The sequence below is a fragment of the Thamnophis sirtalis genome, unplaced genomic scaffold (assembly GCF_051295495.1).
Source record: "Thamnophis sirtalis isolate CommonGarterSnake01/CBP01778 unplaced genomic scaffold, rThaSir2_p1.2 scaffold_3, whole genome shotgun sequence".
NCBI lineage: Eukaryota > Metazoa > Chordata > Lepidosauria > Squamata > Natricidae > Thamnophis > Thamnophis sirtalis.
In genome coordinates this window covers 139,890,658-139,905,142 of record NW_028261383.1, presented here as the reverse complement: position 1 = coordinate 139,905,142, position 14,485 = coordinate 139,890,658, and the positions used below count along the sequence as shown (strand labels likewise).

Below are 14,485 nucleotides of genomic sequence, written 5' to 3'. Positions count from 1 at the left end.
TGGACCTAAACCATCCCATAGAGAGGGGGGTAGAGAAGGGCACATCCTGCTGATCCTAGGGACATCCCAAAGTCCCTGGTAGATCCAGGAGAAGCCCTTTTTTCTGGCGATAAACATGCATTAAAGCTGCTGAAGGTTGGGACAGCTCCAGAAATGGAAAGCAAGCTGGAGAGAAAGTGTGTCAAATTGGTGAGATAATTTTTATTATTAGATGAGAGAACACCCCAAAAGATTAAAAGTAAAGTTAAAATTGAAGACAGAAGAGGTTAAGCGGTGAGATTAAGCCTGTGTCAAACTTAGTGTGTTATTCATTAGATAATCTTGTGCAAAGTAAGACATTTCAAGGACTCTGAACTTGTTTATTGAAAATGATGGTGGGATGAGCATGGATTGTTTATACAGGTGCTCCTCTGGGTACTATCAATAGTTGGACTGGAGTGAAAAGCTTAGAGTTGAAAGATTGCAGTGAACTTGGAAAGAGAACTGTTAACTTTGTTTTGGAAAAGAGCCTTGGATTCTATATAATGGCAGTGTTTACTATTTGAAGGAAAAGATCAATACAGATGATGTTGCAGCAGGAAAAAGAAAAGGAAGTGACATTGCAGATGATTATGCAAGAAATTCAAAAAATACAAGAAAGAACAGAGAACATTAAAAAGAGAATAAAGAGATAAGAAAATTGGAGATATTGACAGAGATTGAGTGTGGCTGGAAAAGACAAGAGTGGAATATTGGAATGGGAGATCGACAGACTAGAATTCCAGAGTATAGAAGAAGAAAAGGGAGAAAATTTGGCAAAAGCTATGATAGAAATGCTGGCAGTAGCATTGGTGATAACCAAAGGGAAGATGATGGAAGGAACAGATGAGGGGTTTCGAGCCTTTACAAGATATGCGGTGAAATACAAGTTGCCAAGAGATGTTCATATAAGACTTACTAAAAAAGCAATTAGAATACAAATACCACAAATGGCAAGAGACAAAAGACTGTACTACTATTGGATGGATATAGGATGATGTAATGAAATGCTATAATAAAAATTAATTTGAATTTATTTAAATTTAGAATATTTTTGTATGAAATGAAGTAATAATAATTATAGTCAAATAAATGACTAACAATGATAATAATGTATACATATATATTAGATTGATAATATGAGATTTTATATTATTTGTAAGTGAGGACTATGGAGAGGATGCACAAAAGTTTTGTAACCAAAGATAAACAATTTTAAAAATATGGGACATATCTTATTAATGGTTAGACAAAAAAAATATGGAAGTGAAATATGTTAGAGAATTTTATAAAGAAGTATTACTAGTGGATGGACTTAGGATGATGTAATGAAATGTCATAATATAAATTTATTCAAACTTTAGAATATCTCACATAAAATGAAGTAATAATAGTTATAGTCAAATAAATGTTTAACAATGATAATAATTGTATACATATATATCAGATTGTTAATATGAGATTCTATATAAATTGTAAGTGAAGACTATGGTGAGGATGCACAAAAGTTTTGTAACCAATCAACACACTTTACGAAATTGAAATATGGTTTTCTGTTTGTCTAAAAAACAAACAAACCGCGAGCAGTTAGGACACTGATGGCAAACCTTTTTTTGCTGGCATGCCAAAAGCGGGGGGAGCACAGGGGGGTGTCGTACGCCAGTGTGCTACATACATCAGCGCCCCCCTGCTTTTGCTGTGGTTTTTTCACCTTCCCCAAGCTCCAGAGGCTTTCTAAAAGCCTAGGGAGGGTGAAAGCAGCAACCCCAGGACATCCTTCGGAGGCCTCAGGAGCTTCCTTGAATCCTCCGGAGGGCGAAAAATGGACCTACAGGGAATCTGGAAGTTCAGGAATGGTGACTTCTGGTTTGTTCGTAGGGCCGATTTTCGACCTCTGGAGCCTTCAGGAGGCTTCCCTGAAGGCTCCAAAGGGTGAAAAATGGACCTATGGACAAACCGGAAGTCACTTCCAGTTTGCTCGTAGGGCCGGTTTTTGCCCTTCCCAGCATATTTATACTATTATACAAGCTGTATATGCACTACTTTACATTGTAGCCAAGTGTCATTTCTTCAGTGTTATCAGATGAAAAGATATGTTTACAAAATGTGAGGGGGTGTACTCACTTTTGTGATCACAGTATCACAGTATTACACATTACAACAGCTGCATTTTCTCCCACCTTAACATATCTTAACTTTTAACATAATTATTTTGAATTAACACACAATTTGTATTTGTCAGCGATTCCCAAGTATTTTACCTTTTCATTCTCAAAACCATTTTAGTCATCTTTTATATTCTTCAATATCTCCATCCCCCCATATACACAAAACAACAACCCAATGAAACAACAACCCAGTAAAACAACAAATCAAAGAAGCGTAAAGAGGCACAGAAGATGAAACAAAACTCTGTTAAAGTAAGAGGTGTAGATTGCAGCCAATCCAGGCAGCAGCTCCTTTTCTCCCTCTCTTTTAAAGCCGTTTCTTTGCCTTTAATGCAGGAAGCCAAGATGGAAAACTAGTTTCCCTCTCCCTATCCAAAAAGGGTGCATCCATACTAGTGTAAAGACACGATCGAAGGCACCAGTCCTTTCATCATTCCCAACACTCCTGGAGGACACTAAAACCGGAACCCACCCCCTTATTAAAAGGTTATACAGGTAGTCCTCGATTTACAACAATTCATTTAGTGAATCTTCGAAGTTACAAAGGCACTGAAAAAAAATGACTCATAACCCCGTTTCACATTTATGACCGTTGCAGCATCCCCACAATCACATGATCAAGATTCGAATGCTTGGCAACTGGGTCATATTTAGCGTCCTGGGATCCTGTGAGCCCCTTTTGTGACCTTCCAACAAGCAAAGTCACTGGGGTAGCCAGATTCACTTAACAATGGTGTTGCTACTTTAAACAACTGTTTAACCACCACAGTGATTTCCTTACCAAACGTGGTAAGAAAGGTCGGTAAAATGGGGCACAAAACTCACTTAACAAATTTCTCCCTTAGCAACAGAAATGTGGGGCTCTGTGGTGGACGTAAGTCGAGGACTACCGATACTTACCTGCAAAGCCCCAGGGACTCACCTTCACTAAGGGGGGTAAGTTTACTTGTGGTGGATGTAAGTCAAGGACTACCTGTACTTACCTGCAAAGCCCCAGGGACTCACCTTCACTAAGGGGGGGGGGTGAGGTTACTCTTCCTGCCCAAACCCGAGCTTTTGTTTTTTTAATTCCAGAAGTCAGCAGCTTTCCTTCCTTCGTTTCCCCCACCCCACTAAAAACAACCCCACCAGCCCTCCAATTCCGCCTCTCCCGGACCGAATTCTAACGTTCCAAGAACTCTCACAAACTCCGCGTTGCGCGGCAACCGCCCGCCAAGCTTCTCACCGGAAGCGGAAATCACTTGGGTGTGCTCGCCATTCCCTCGCTGAGTGAGTGAGAGAGAGAGAGAGAGTTGGGCGGGAGCCGTTGGGTTGTGTGGATGGGTTCCTAGCAGCGGTTGCGTCGGTCCCGGGTTTCCTCCGCGGGCCTGAAGCACCGCCTTGGGTTTGCCCAGTCTCATGTATCCCCTTCGCAGTAGGAGGAGGAGATGGTGGTGGAGGAGGCGTAGCCGCGTCGGTGACGAGAGTTTGAGCGTCTCCGAGACAGTTCGGTCCCCCACTTCCGTCTCACGCCTTTAGACCTCTTTTGCATTCATTTCCCACCCTTGGGGAAGAAGGGGTTGTGCTAATAATCCCTCCCCTCAGTGGGAAGCGGTGCCCCCAAAGCCTCCGACGTCGTGGTGGACTGCGTGAGGTAAACCGGGGCTATATGATCAGGAAGGTTGGGGTTGAAGAGCCAAAAGACTGCAAAAGTTTCCCGTTGGGCACATTTCTTGAAATCCTCTTGAGATGTGTGTGTGTGGGGGGGGGAGTGTGCTTGTATAGTGTAACCTTTATTGTCATTGTACATCATGTATACAACGAAACGGGTTTTAGCCTCACTGGTGCAATCCATGACAAAAAATACAAACAACGTAAATAGTATAAAGATTAATCTCTCTGCAAGTAATTAGAAAAAAGAAAGAAAAAGAAAAACTAGTCACACGTTTCTGCATGTGCGGAGTGATTGTGGTTGTTTTTAAGAGTCTGACAGCCCAAGGATAAACTATTTTTAAACTTATTTGTTCGGCTGACTGCTTCGATGTCTTCTGCTTGGGAGAAGATTGTGCATGCGACAGAGGTTTGGTGTTGCTATCCCATGCGATATATAAATCCCACCGAACTTAGTGGCTCTGGGTGGTTTGACTTAATGAACCACAAATTAGACCAACACATTTTATGAACCGTTATTGAATATGGTTCAGTGGGTTGTGAACATAAACACACACATATATGCACATACCCTAATTTACTCAGTCATGGGTGAGACTGTTGTAGTTAGAGCAGTGGCTTCCAAGGTAGGGCCCAGGCCCTACCGGGGGGGGGGGGGGATTTGATTTTTAATGGGGGCAATTTGAACCTTGTTAATGGCCTTTTAGGCTTCCTCATTGTGAGTAGAGTTCACTTTTTGAGTAAAGTAAGAATTATATATGGGGGGAGGGGCATCAGGATTTTAGAGATGCTTAGATGGGGCATGACCAAAAAAGGTTAGGAACCACTGAGTTAGAGGTTCAAACTTTTGAGTAGCATTGAAGTAATTACATTTTCATAGAAAGAAGAGGATCACTTATTTGGTTTTTTTCTGGAAACAATGGCTTCTGCCCTCTGATTGGAAAATACTAAACAACTCTTATACAGTTTGGCAATGTATGGTCGTTTGTTCTGCAAGCTTGTTTCAATTTAATTTTATACCTAGTTATACTGAGAAACAATTCATTATTCTATATATAATTTTATAGATTCTATAATAATTCTTATGAGTTAGGATTAATTGTGTGATTGCGTTAGTAATTTGTGGGGTTGAGACCGCATTTTCTATACTCGATTCACTATAGGTTGGGAATGACTGGTAATTATTGCCTTGGTTTTTATGATGATTTGATAATTAAAATAGCACTGAAGTTTGTGATAGTATAGCTGTTGCAGGAAACACAGACTTGTAATATTTTGATTGGATTGCTGAAGCGAATTCCCTGGAATGGTCCAAAAAAAGAAAAGTTTTGTTACACCTAGATACTTTTGTAATTTTCTTCAAGTTCTATTCTGTGGGGAACTTGAAGACCATCACAAAAATATCTTAAGTGTAAACAGTGTGAATTAATGGCCTGCTTTTAATACAGGTAGTTCTCAATTTGCAACCATTCATTTAGTAACCGTTCAAAGAAAGTGAAAAAAAAGGACTCATGTCCATTTTCCACATTCCCTGTGATCATGTGATCAAAATTCAGTCACTTGGCAATTGGCATATATTTATGATGGTTGCATGTTACGGGATCATATGATCACCTTTTGTGATCGTCTGACAAGCAAAATCAGAGGGGAAGTCTGATTCACTTAATAAACTTGTTACTAATTTAACAACTGCAGTGATTCTTGTTGCAAGAAAGATTGTAAACTGGGGCAAAATTCAGTTAACAACTCTCTTGCTCAGTGGTGGAAAGTTTGGGCTCAATTGTGGTAAATCGAGGACTCCCTGAAATGACAACAGGTAGATAAAGCAATATTCCTTATCGGAATTACCTCAGTGTGTGCTCCAGTGGTGGGTTCCGGATCCTGTTGCAACTGGTACAGTTCAATGGGGCCGGGCATCCACCACATGCATGCATGCATGCAGCGCGCGCATGCGTACTTACCACCCGCGACGCTCTACAATGCTTCAGCTGCTCGGCAGAGCGGTGCACAGGTGGTGTACACTCCGTGCGCAGAAGCCCCGATTCGCTCAAATAGAGGTAAGGAGGGCGGGTGGGCCCTCTGGAGCACCGTACCGGAACGGTACCTGGTGTTCCCAGCAGGCCCTAGTATGCCTGTATTGGGGCGTACCGGTCGTATCCCACCACTGGTGTGCTCATAATACTGAAGTTGAGTCTGAGTACATATTAAAATTCTAAATTTCCCCATCTCAAATATTTCATATACTTGTGATTAACCAAATGAAAAATATCCCAGTTGCTGAAAGTTCAGGGGAACAGTTCAAAGTTTTAAACTATTTGGGTCATAGAAAACAATGGAGCTTGTAACTCCATTTGCCTTTTTTTATATCCTAGAAGTTGTGAGTTGTGTGCTTACTATTAGCTGCCACCCCACTCTACCAAAACAAAGCCCAAGAAAATACTTAATAATAATAAAACATACACAATTAAAAAATGCTTTGGCAATTTTTATGTAGGCTAGGTGAAAAAAAAACAATCAGCAGCATGGATTTCTATTTGCAAAGCAAATTTAAATAACCGGCTTGTTAAATTTTTGATCATCTCTCATTAAAAATGCTAATCAAAAAGCAAGTCTGCTATATATCCTATAATTTCAGTACATAAAAAAGATAGCTATTTACTTCCCCCTGAGCGTACTTAAAATGACATTCAGAGCCTCAATATTTTGCATGTCCCTACAACATCCCTTTCGCTTTGTCTCCAATTCCAGTGGGAACTCTAAAACTTCCTATAACCATCCAAAGCAGTGATCTTTGGATCATTGGTGCTTTTGGATTGGATGCTATTTGATGCTTCACTGTATATATTAGTACTTATTCATAACATATATTATTTGGAAAAATGTGGTATCTACTAAGATAAAAACAGCAAAATATAAAAGCTTTAATTTTGGGTATAATTTTCATTTTCAGTATAATTAAAATTTCTATTCTGAAAGGTATATAAAGGGAGGAGGGCAAGAAATATTATTATTGCCTCGGGGGAAATATTTTGTGTAATGTTTGATGCCCCTTTTAAGCTAGGAATATACCAGATATAATCTGATTCTGATTTTCTGAATGATTTTCCCCCCAGTAATCTTGAAGAACACATCTGTACATAGTTTATTGACTGAGCACAATGAGCAGTGAAGAAGAAGCATGGGAGAAATTGGATTCAGAATTTGACCATTATGTTGTGGATATGAAGTCATATGTTTTAAAACTACCTCATAAATCAGGTAAAGATTAGACAGTTGATGCATTTCATATTTTATTTTGCATTATATAGAAACATGACTCAGTAAAATAAGCAATAATGTTACTTAATTCTTAAAATTACTGGAAAATGTGATTTGGAAGAACCTTACATACTGGCAGATACATGATTTTCCCTTCATACTTTTAGTGCAAAACACAAAACACATTTCTGGTCATCTCCTGTCTGTACTAATGCAATGTGCGCTAGATAGGTCTACTATTGAAAAGTACTCAGAAGCTTCAGCTGGTACAGAATGAGGCTGTGTGAGCAGTTGTAGGTGCCCCAAGAATAGCACATGTAATACCTCTGCTGCAGAATCTGCTTTGCGGGTTGGTTTGCGTCTGGGTCCAATTCAAGATGTGTTTATGCTTTTTAAAGCCGTACATAGCATGTGGCCAGATTCCCTGTAGAACTGTCCTCACTCTATTACATTGGCCCATCCCACTCGGTCAGACAGGGAAGATATTTGCGAACCCTTTTGGTTAAAGAATTGCAACTGTCAGGGCCCAGGAAAAGAGCTTTCTCTGCTGTTGTCCCTTCCGCCCTTTGGAACCTTCTCCCCGCATAGGTGAGACCTGCCCCAACCTTCCTTTTAGTTTGTAATTGCTTGGGGCTCACAGAAGAGCATGCAGCCATTTGGCTGGCTAGTATTCCGAAACCCCTCCACTGTTTTAATCTTGAACTTTTACCATTCCTGTGCTAACTGTTTTTATTATAATATTTATGTATAGTTTTAATGTTACTGGTATTGTACTTATTTGTACCCTGCCCAGAGTCGCTCTCTGAGGAGATGGACAGTTTTTAAATACGGTATATAAATATATAAATAAAAGTGGTAGAGAGTTTGGAGAACATTAACATGCCTAAGTTAAATTTATTTTATTTTTAAATTACCTTATGAGTTAAGGATAAGAAAAAAAATAGAGAACTTGATTCAGTGATCAGAGTAGTTGGATAGAAAGCTAGTCATTTGCAAACCTGAGGTAAATAAAAGGAGTTATGATTCAATTCAACTTGAAAGAAAGCTACACAAGGAGAACAACTTTTTGTTTGGAACAACTGTTAAATTCCCAGAATCATCAGAGGAAAAAGATGCAGTCGGTAAATGTAGCAAAATATTTTCCATCCTCTCAATCTTCATATTAGGATTAGTCTATAATGTAAATTTCTCCTTTGAATTTGAAGGTTAAAAATGTATTTATTTGCTTCCCAGTCAATCATTGCTTACTGGAGTTGGTATAAGAACTTGCCTAATTTTCAAAGGAGTCACACTTTGGCTGTCTAAACAAGCCCAGAAAGAATCATTTTCTTTTCACATGAATAAATATGTTAAAATAAAAACCCAATTAATTAAATTAATTAATTTGCCAATTAATTTAAAAATTAATGTAGCATATAATTGTTTATTAATGTAGCATGCAACTGTTTATTTTTTAAAAAAAGTCTTAACTTAAAAGTAAATGTATCAGTCTGTCCACATCTTAATGTTTCTTGTGTTATTAGGTACTTAAGGATAATATTCTGCATAGCATTTTAAGTAATACATTTGTTTTGTAATCTTTATCCTGAAATAAAGAAGTTGCATGTTTGACTTCAGGATGGAGAAATAGTTACTATTTTCTGTTTCCTAAATGTATTTTTTGCCTTCTTCAGAACGTTACAGGTGTGCTGTTTGGATTAAAAAACTTTGTGAGCCTTCAGGTGCTGGTACAGGAATTGTTGGTAGAAGGAATAGAAACTTATATGCAAAACTGCTTCTTCATATGCTAAAGAGAGGAGTGTTGGAGGGACCATTTACACAAAAACCTGAATCAGGCATATTGAAAGCACTTCCATCATACATGGTAAATATATAATTCTTTGCTATAATTTAAAATCAGTATGTTTCATATTTCTATTTTAGCAATAGCAATAGCAGTAGACTTATATACCGCTTCATAGGGCTTTCAGCCCTCTCTAAGCGGTTTACAGAGAGTCAGCATATTGCCCCCAACAATCCGGGTCCTCATTTTACCCACCTCGGAAGGATGGAAGGCTGAGTCAACCCTGAGCCGGTGAGATTTGAACCGCTGAACTGCTGATCTAGCAGTAGCCTGCAGTGCTGCATTTAACCACTGCGCCACCTCAGCTCCTATTTATGGGAAGAGAGAACTGATTAGGGCTTCTTTTATTTATTAATACAATTTATATGGCTGCCCAGTTATTCAAAAACTCTGGGGAGTGAACAATCCCCCCACCTTGAGAATTAGGCTAAAAGAAATAAACTAAGACTGCTTTGAGGCACACTAAAAATGCAAAATACTAGATTCATTTGCCCATGCCAGAGCTTCCATAATAATGTCCCAAATCAATGCCTGGGTTTACTCTAGTTGCTTATTGTGAATAATACATCACAGGATGATGTTACCACTGATTTAGAATAAACTAGTATTAACATTAAGAAGTAAAATATTTTAGCACCGTTACATGTGATAAGATGCATAAGAAAAATGTAGGGTAAGGACAGGTAGCAAGGATGCTGAGCATGACCATGTTGCAAAAACTGTAAAACCAGGTCAGGTTACATGGCTATTAATTGCTGTCATATTCTGGAGGCTATTTCAATAATTTTAATACATCTGCAGTTTTCCTTAAATCTTGATTTGATGAGAGATGTTGAACGTAGTATTCACAGGACTCATCAGAGAAAGTTTGAATTCTGGGCCATTAGTAATGTCTCGGGAACTTTTGTAGAAAACATAGTATGAGAAGATATGAGCCAAAGATACTACTACTGCAATATGAAAACAGACAGAACTGCATGTTTTTGAATATGCCTCAGTCTATTGACAGTACAGTACTGTCATGGCAGTTGTAGGAGATTTAGATATGTTAATAGGGAAGTTTGTAAAATAAATAACCTGTGCACATTTGAATACATTTCTGATTTAAACTTGCAGCAAAGGGTGTATTAATTGGAAATTGAAAGAGCAGTAGCTCATATATTATACTAAGTGATGGTTTGTTGAATGGATCCAATAACTACCTAGTATTTAAAGTTATTGTGGAATTTATTAAACAAAGTAATTATTACTTTTGGAAACTTACATTGTGAAATATATTTTTCAATATTCTATTTTGAAAATCTAGTCAATCTATTTTGATGAACCAAGTTCAAAAAGAGCTTGGAGTAACTTCCCAGAAGATTTACGTGACTGGGTCATGGAAGAATTGGGCCAGAGTGACCATAAACCAGATGAATCCTGGAAACTTTCTTTTAAAGAAGAATCTGCTTTGGTTAGCACACCATCTAAACAGAGGTAAGAATTGGAGACATATTAATTAATGCTAGACTGATGTTCTTTTTTATATTTTCAAAATGAGTAATTTTAAAAATAGTTCATGGTTGTAGTTTATCTCTAAGAGACTTGGTTTCTTCTGATGTGGTGGATTGGCCTTTGTTATTTAATAGGAGATCAACTTATTAAAGTGGCTTCATTTGTACTTATGGCTTGGCTTCATCTGTACTTATGACTTGTCCTTACCAATTGATGGTTACATTTCTTTTTCTAGTACCATACTTCAATTTGCCTCAGTAATTGTATTTTTACTGTCAGTTGTTTAGGCTCTAATTAGAAACCAAGAGACCATGAATTCTAGTCCCAGCTTAGCTAAGAAAGCCAGCTGGGTGACCCTGTGCCAGTCACACTCTCAGCCCAACTCATCTGACAAGATTGTTGCTGTGGGAAAAATAGGAGGAGGAAAGTGTGTTGGATATATTCACCACCTTGAGTTATTTGTAGAAATAGTAAAGGCGGGATACAGACAAACAAAAAAATAAAGCAGGAGTGGATCACCTGCAGCCTTCAAGTCTTTTGGTAGCTTTTGTAACCTTCAGAATTCAGTGATGGAATTGCTGCATATCAGTGTCACAGTTCATGACAATTGAGGTTGGAATTATGTGACATAGGTACTGATTAATTATGTGTCATTAAGTTGGTATTGACTCTTAGTAATCACATAAATATATTTTTCTTCCTGAACAATCTGACACTAACCTGGTCTTCCAATAGTTGAATGTTTCCATTGCTGCTATAATTGAGTCTATGCACCTTGCTGCTGATTGTCTTCTTTCTTTTTATCCTCACTATTACAGCCTTTTCTAGAGAACTACCATATTTTTCGGAGTATAAGACGCACCTTTTCCCCTCAAAAAAAGAGGCTGAAAATCTGGGTGCGTCTTATACACTGAATACAGCATTTTTTGCCTCCCGAAACCCCGTCCCCTCCACCAAAATGGCCGTTCATAGCCTTTAGGAGGCTTCCAGAGTGGATACTGCCATTGACCATCTTGGATTCTATCCTGGATTCTATTTCTGACGCCTTGTGGCCTTAAGAACACCGAGCCCTATCGCTGAATAGAACGTCCCCCCCCAATCCCCTTCTACCAGAGACAAGCATTCTTCCTCCCCCTATGACTCTTTGATCTGGAAATGTTACTAGGGGGGATGGTTGGAATGAACTTAGCCACCAAACTTTTTCCCACCATGGTTAACCTCCTGGTTTACACTACTGCAGCTAGAGGAAGAGGCGGAGCTCGTTCTCATTGCCCCCCATTGGCCGCGTCGTCCGTGGTTTGCGGACTTGGTCAACCTATCAGTGGGTCCATCCTGGCGCCTTCCCATGATTAAGTTTCTTCTTCATCAGGGGTCCATCCATCACCCCGACCTCCAATGGCTTCATCTAATCGCCTGGAGGCTGAGCAGTCAGCATTAGCAGCGGCCCAGCTCTCTGATAATGTAATTAAGACCATCCAAGCATCTTGATGCCCCTCTACTAATAGAATTTACGACGCCACTTGGCAAATGTTTGTGGCATGGTGCCAGTCTCGGAACGTTGCTCCACTCGAGGCTTCAGTTGCCCACGTTTTGGAATTCTTGCAACTGGGCCTCGACAAGGGACTTGCTCTGAACACACTCAGACACCAGGTTGTGGTCCTCTCTTCGGTTCTCTCTCTACGTTCTGCCAAATCGCTCTCCTTACACCCGCACATCTGATGGTTCCTCAGGGGAGCTTCCAATCTGAGCCCTCCAGTCACCCACAGATTCCCTACGTAGGATCTTTCTAAAGTCCTCGACTTCATCACCAAACCTCCATTTTAGCCCCTCAGGTCATCTCCACTGCAACATCTCACACTGAAGGTGGTCTTTCTAGTTGCCGTCATATCTGTGAGGCGGGTCTCCGAGTTGGCAGCACTCTCCATCAGATCTGACCTGTCTGTGTTCCACTTGGACAGTCGTCTTCCGACTCGACCCCACCTTTGTACCTAAAGCAAATTCAGGTCTCAAGATCTGATTCGCCCTAATTTTTGTCCCAACCCTACACACTGGCTTGAACGAAAAAGGCATACGTTGGATGTGCGCTGAGCCCTCAAGGTCTATATTACCAGGACAGCTGACTTCAGGCATTCAGAGGCTCTTTTTGTTTCTTTTCACGCGGCCAACAAGGGCTTAAAGGCCTCATCTTCCGTGATAGGGCGCTGGATCAGATCTTCTATCTCGAAAGCATATTAAGTTCATCAATTGACTCCACCATCTAACATCACAGCTTACTCAGCTCGCAGCACAGTAACCTCGGCAACGTGGGCTATCCAAGCCACAGTCGAGGAGATCTGCAGGGCGGCCACCTGGACTACTCCAACACCTTTTATTCACCACTATAAATTAAGTACGCATCGGCGGAGGCGGCTTTTGGAAGGTGGATTCTACGAAACGTTCGTCCCTCACAGGACATCTAGGCCATGCACTATCCTACCCGTGGACAGGCCAAGATTTGGTATGTCCCATGCATGGCTGCTGTCTCCAGCTTTGGAGAATGGGTGCTGGTTTCTTACCTGATATGCCCCTTCTTTGGGTAGGTGGAGACAGCAGCCATCCCCACCTTTTTTCCATGCAAACCTAGATTGCAGAGAGGCTGTAGAGAAGGTCTCTTCACAGATGAGCAGTTGAGAGCATTCACATAGAGCAGCACAGCAGTCTACTTATCTTCTTCAAAAGTGGGAGGACACACCTCAGAGGCTATGACATCATGTTTTGTAGACTCAGTCCTATTGGATACTGACAGAATTAACCCATGCATAGCTGCTGTCTCCACCTGCCCAGAGAAGGGACGTATCAGGTAAGAAACCAACGCTCATTCTAAAACTGGTTGCTGTACTTGCCAATAGTTTGGTTTTCTTTATATTTAATCTTAGTCCCATTTTCTTCATTATGCTCCTTGATGTTTATTAATAAACCTTCTAGATCCTTTGCGTTTTTGTCTGAATCATCAGCTTTGTGCAGGTTAGTATGTTTCTTCCTTCAGTTTTAAATCTTCATTAAAGGTAGGCTTTGGCTAAGAATGGTAATTAGGACCAGAATTAACATTGCTAAGTGATATGGTTATAAAAGTGTAGTGTCATGTGACTGCATCATTTAGCAACAACACATTTGGCAGTCCCTGTTGTCATTAACTGAATCCCAGTAGTTGTTAGGGAAGGATCCACTCTCATCCAAGCCATTTGTAGCTTGGTCCCTCCCAACCCTGAACTTCCATAAGGGAAGGGACTGCCACCTCTTGAACTCCCCCCACCTGCCTATCCCCACTCCCCAATCTCTGTCCTTTTCACTTTTTGCCTACCTGCTGATGCCAGCTGCCACCAGTGCCCAAACAAGATAAAGTGCTTGATTATACTATATAGTACAGGATGATGGCAGTGAAAAGATAGACCGCCTGAACAGGTTGTATGCACCTGTGTTCCTCCCCCATCATCAGGATGTCCTAGCTAACAATAGAAATATTGGACAGGAGACAAGAAGGAGGGAAGATGACTGCCTGGGTGTCTGCAACCACGGACCTCAGGATGAAGAAGTGGATTAAACAGAACCAAACCTCAGGAACCAAAGTAAATGGGCAAATGATAGATTCCCTAATGAGTAGAAGTAACAGGAAAGGAAGCAGCAACTGAGAAAACCAGGGTGTGAAAACTGTTTGTTTCTTTTCCTCAGTCTGGAATGGGATAAGTTTTTCAAGCTGTTTCTTCTAGATGATATAAAGATGCGGAATAAGAGAAAAAGAATCAAGAAGCAGGTTTGTAGCTGGAGATCAGAATGCCAAAATTGAAAATATTAAGAAGGGAAATATAGTCAGATTGTATGGCCGAGGAAACAAATGAAAGAACAATTTAACCAGTTTTTTTTTTAATCGAATGGTTTCTTCATTACTGCCTTCAAACAACAAAGCAATGCCTACATACCTAAATATCACCAGATGGAGCACACAAACATAGAATTAACTATATTATTGTGCAAAGAGGTGGAAGAGCTCAGTTATAACGGTAAAGGTATGTCCAGG

General features: G+C 40.1%; 1 protein-coding gene across 4 annotated transcripts in view; it reads left to right on the top strand.

Annotated features, from left to right (window-relative positions):
* The first annotated feature begins 3,595 nt into the window (after positions 1-3,595).
* Positions 3,596-14,485, top strand: part of CEP112 (centrosomal protein 112) — a 273,284-nt gene continuing 262,394 nt past the window's right edge. For 3 of the 4 annotated variants that reach the window (XM_087710220.1, XM_087710221.1, XM_087710219.1), the window contains exons 1-4: positions 3,598-3,819; positions 6,950-7,094; positions 8,768-8,958; positions 10,244-10,413. In XM_087710220.1, the coding sequence (XP_087566346.1) occupies positions 6,995-7,094; positions 8,768-8,958; positions 10,244-10,413 (461 nt within the window). In that variant the 5' untranslated portion in view covers positions 3,598-3,819; positions 6,950-6,994. Of the gene's footprint in view, positions 3,820-6,949; positions 7,095-8,767; positions 8,959-10,243; positions 10,414-14,485 lie in introns of all 4 variants that reach the window. The other variant, XR_015696022.1, reaches the window with a different exon arrangement.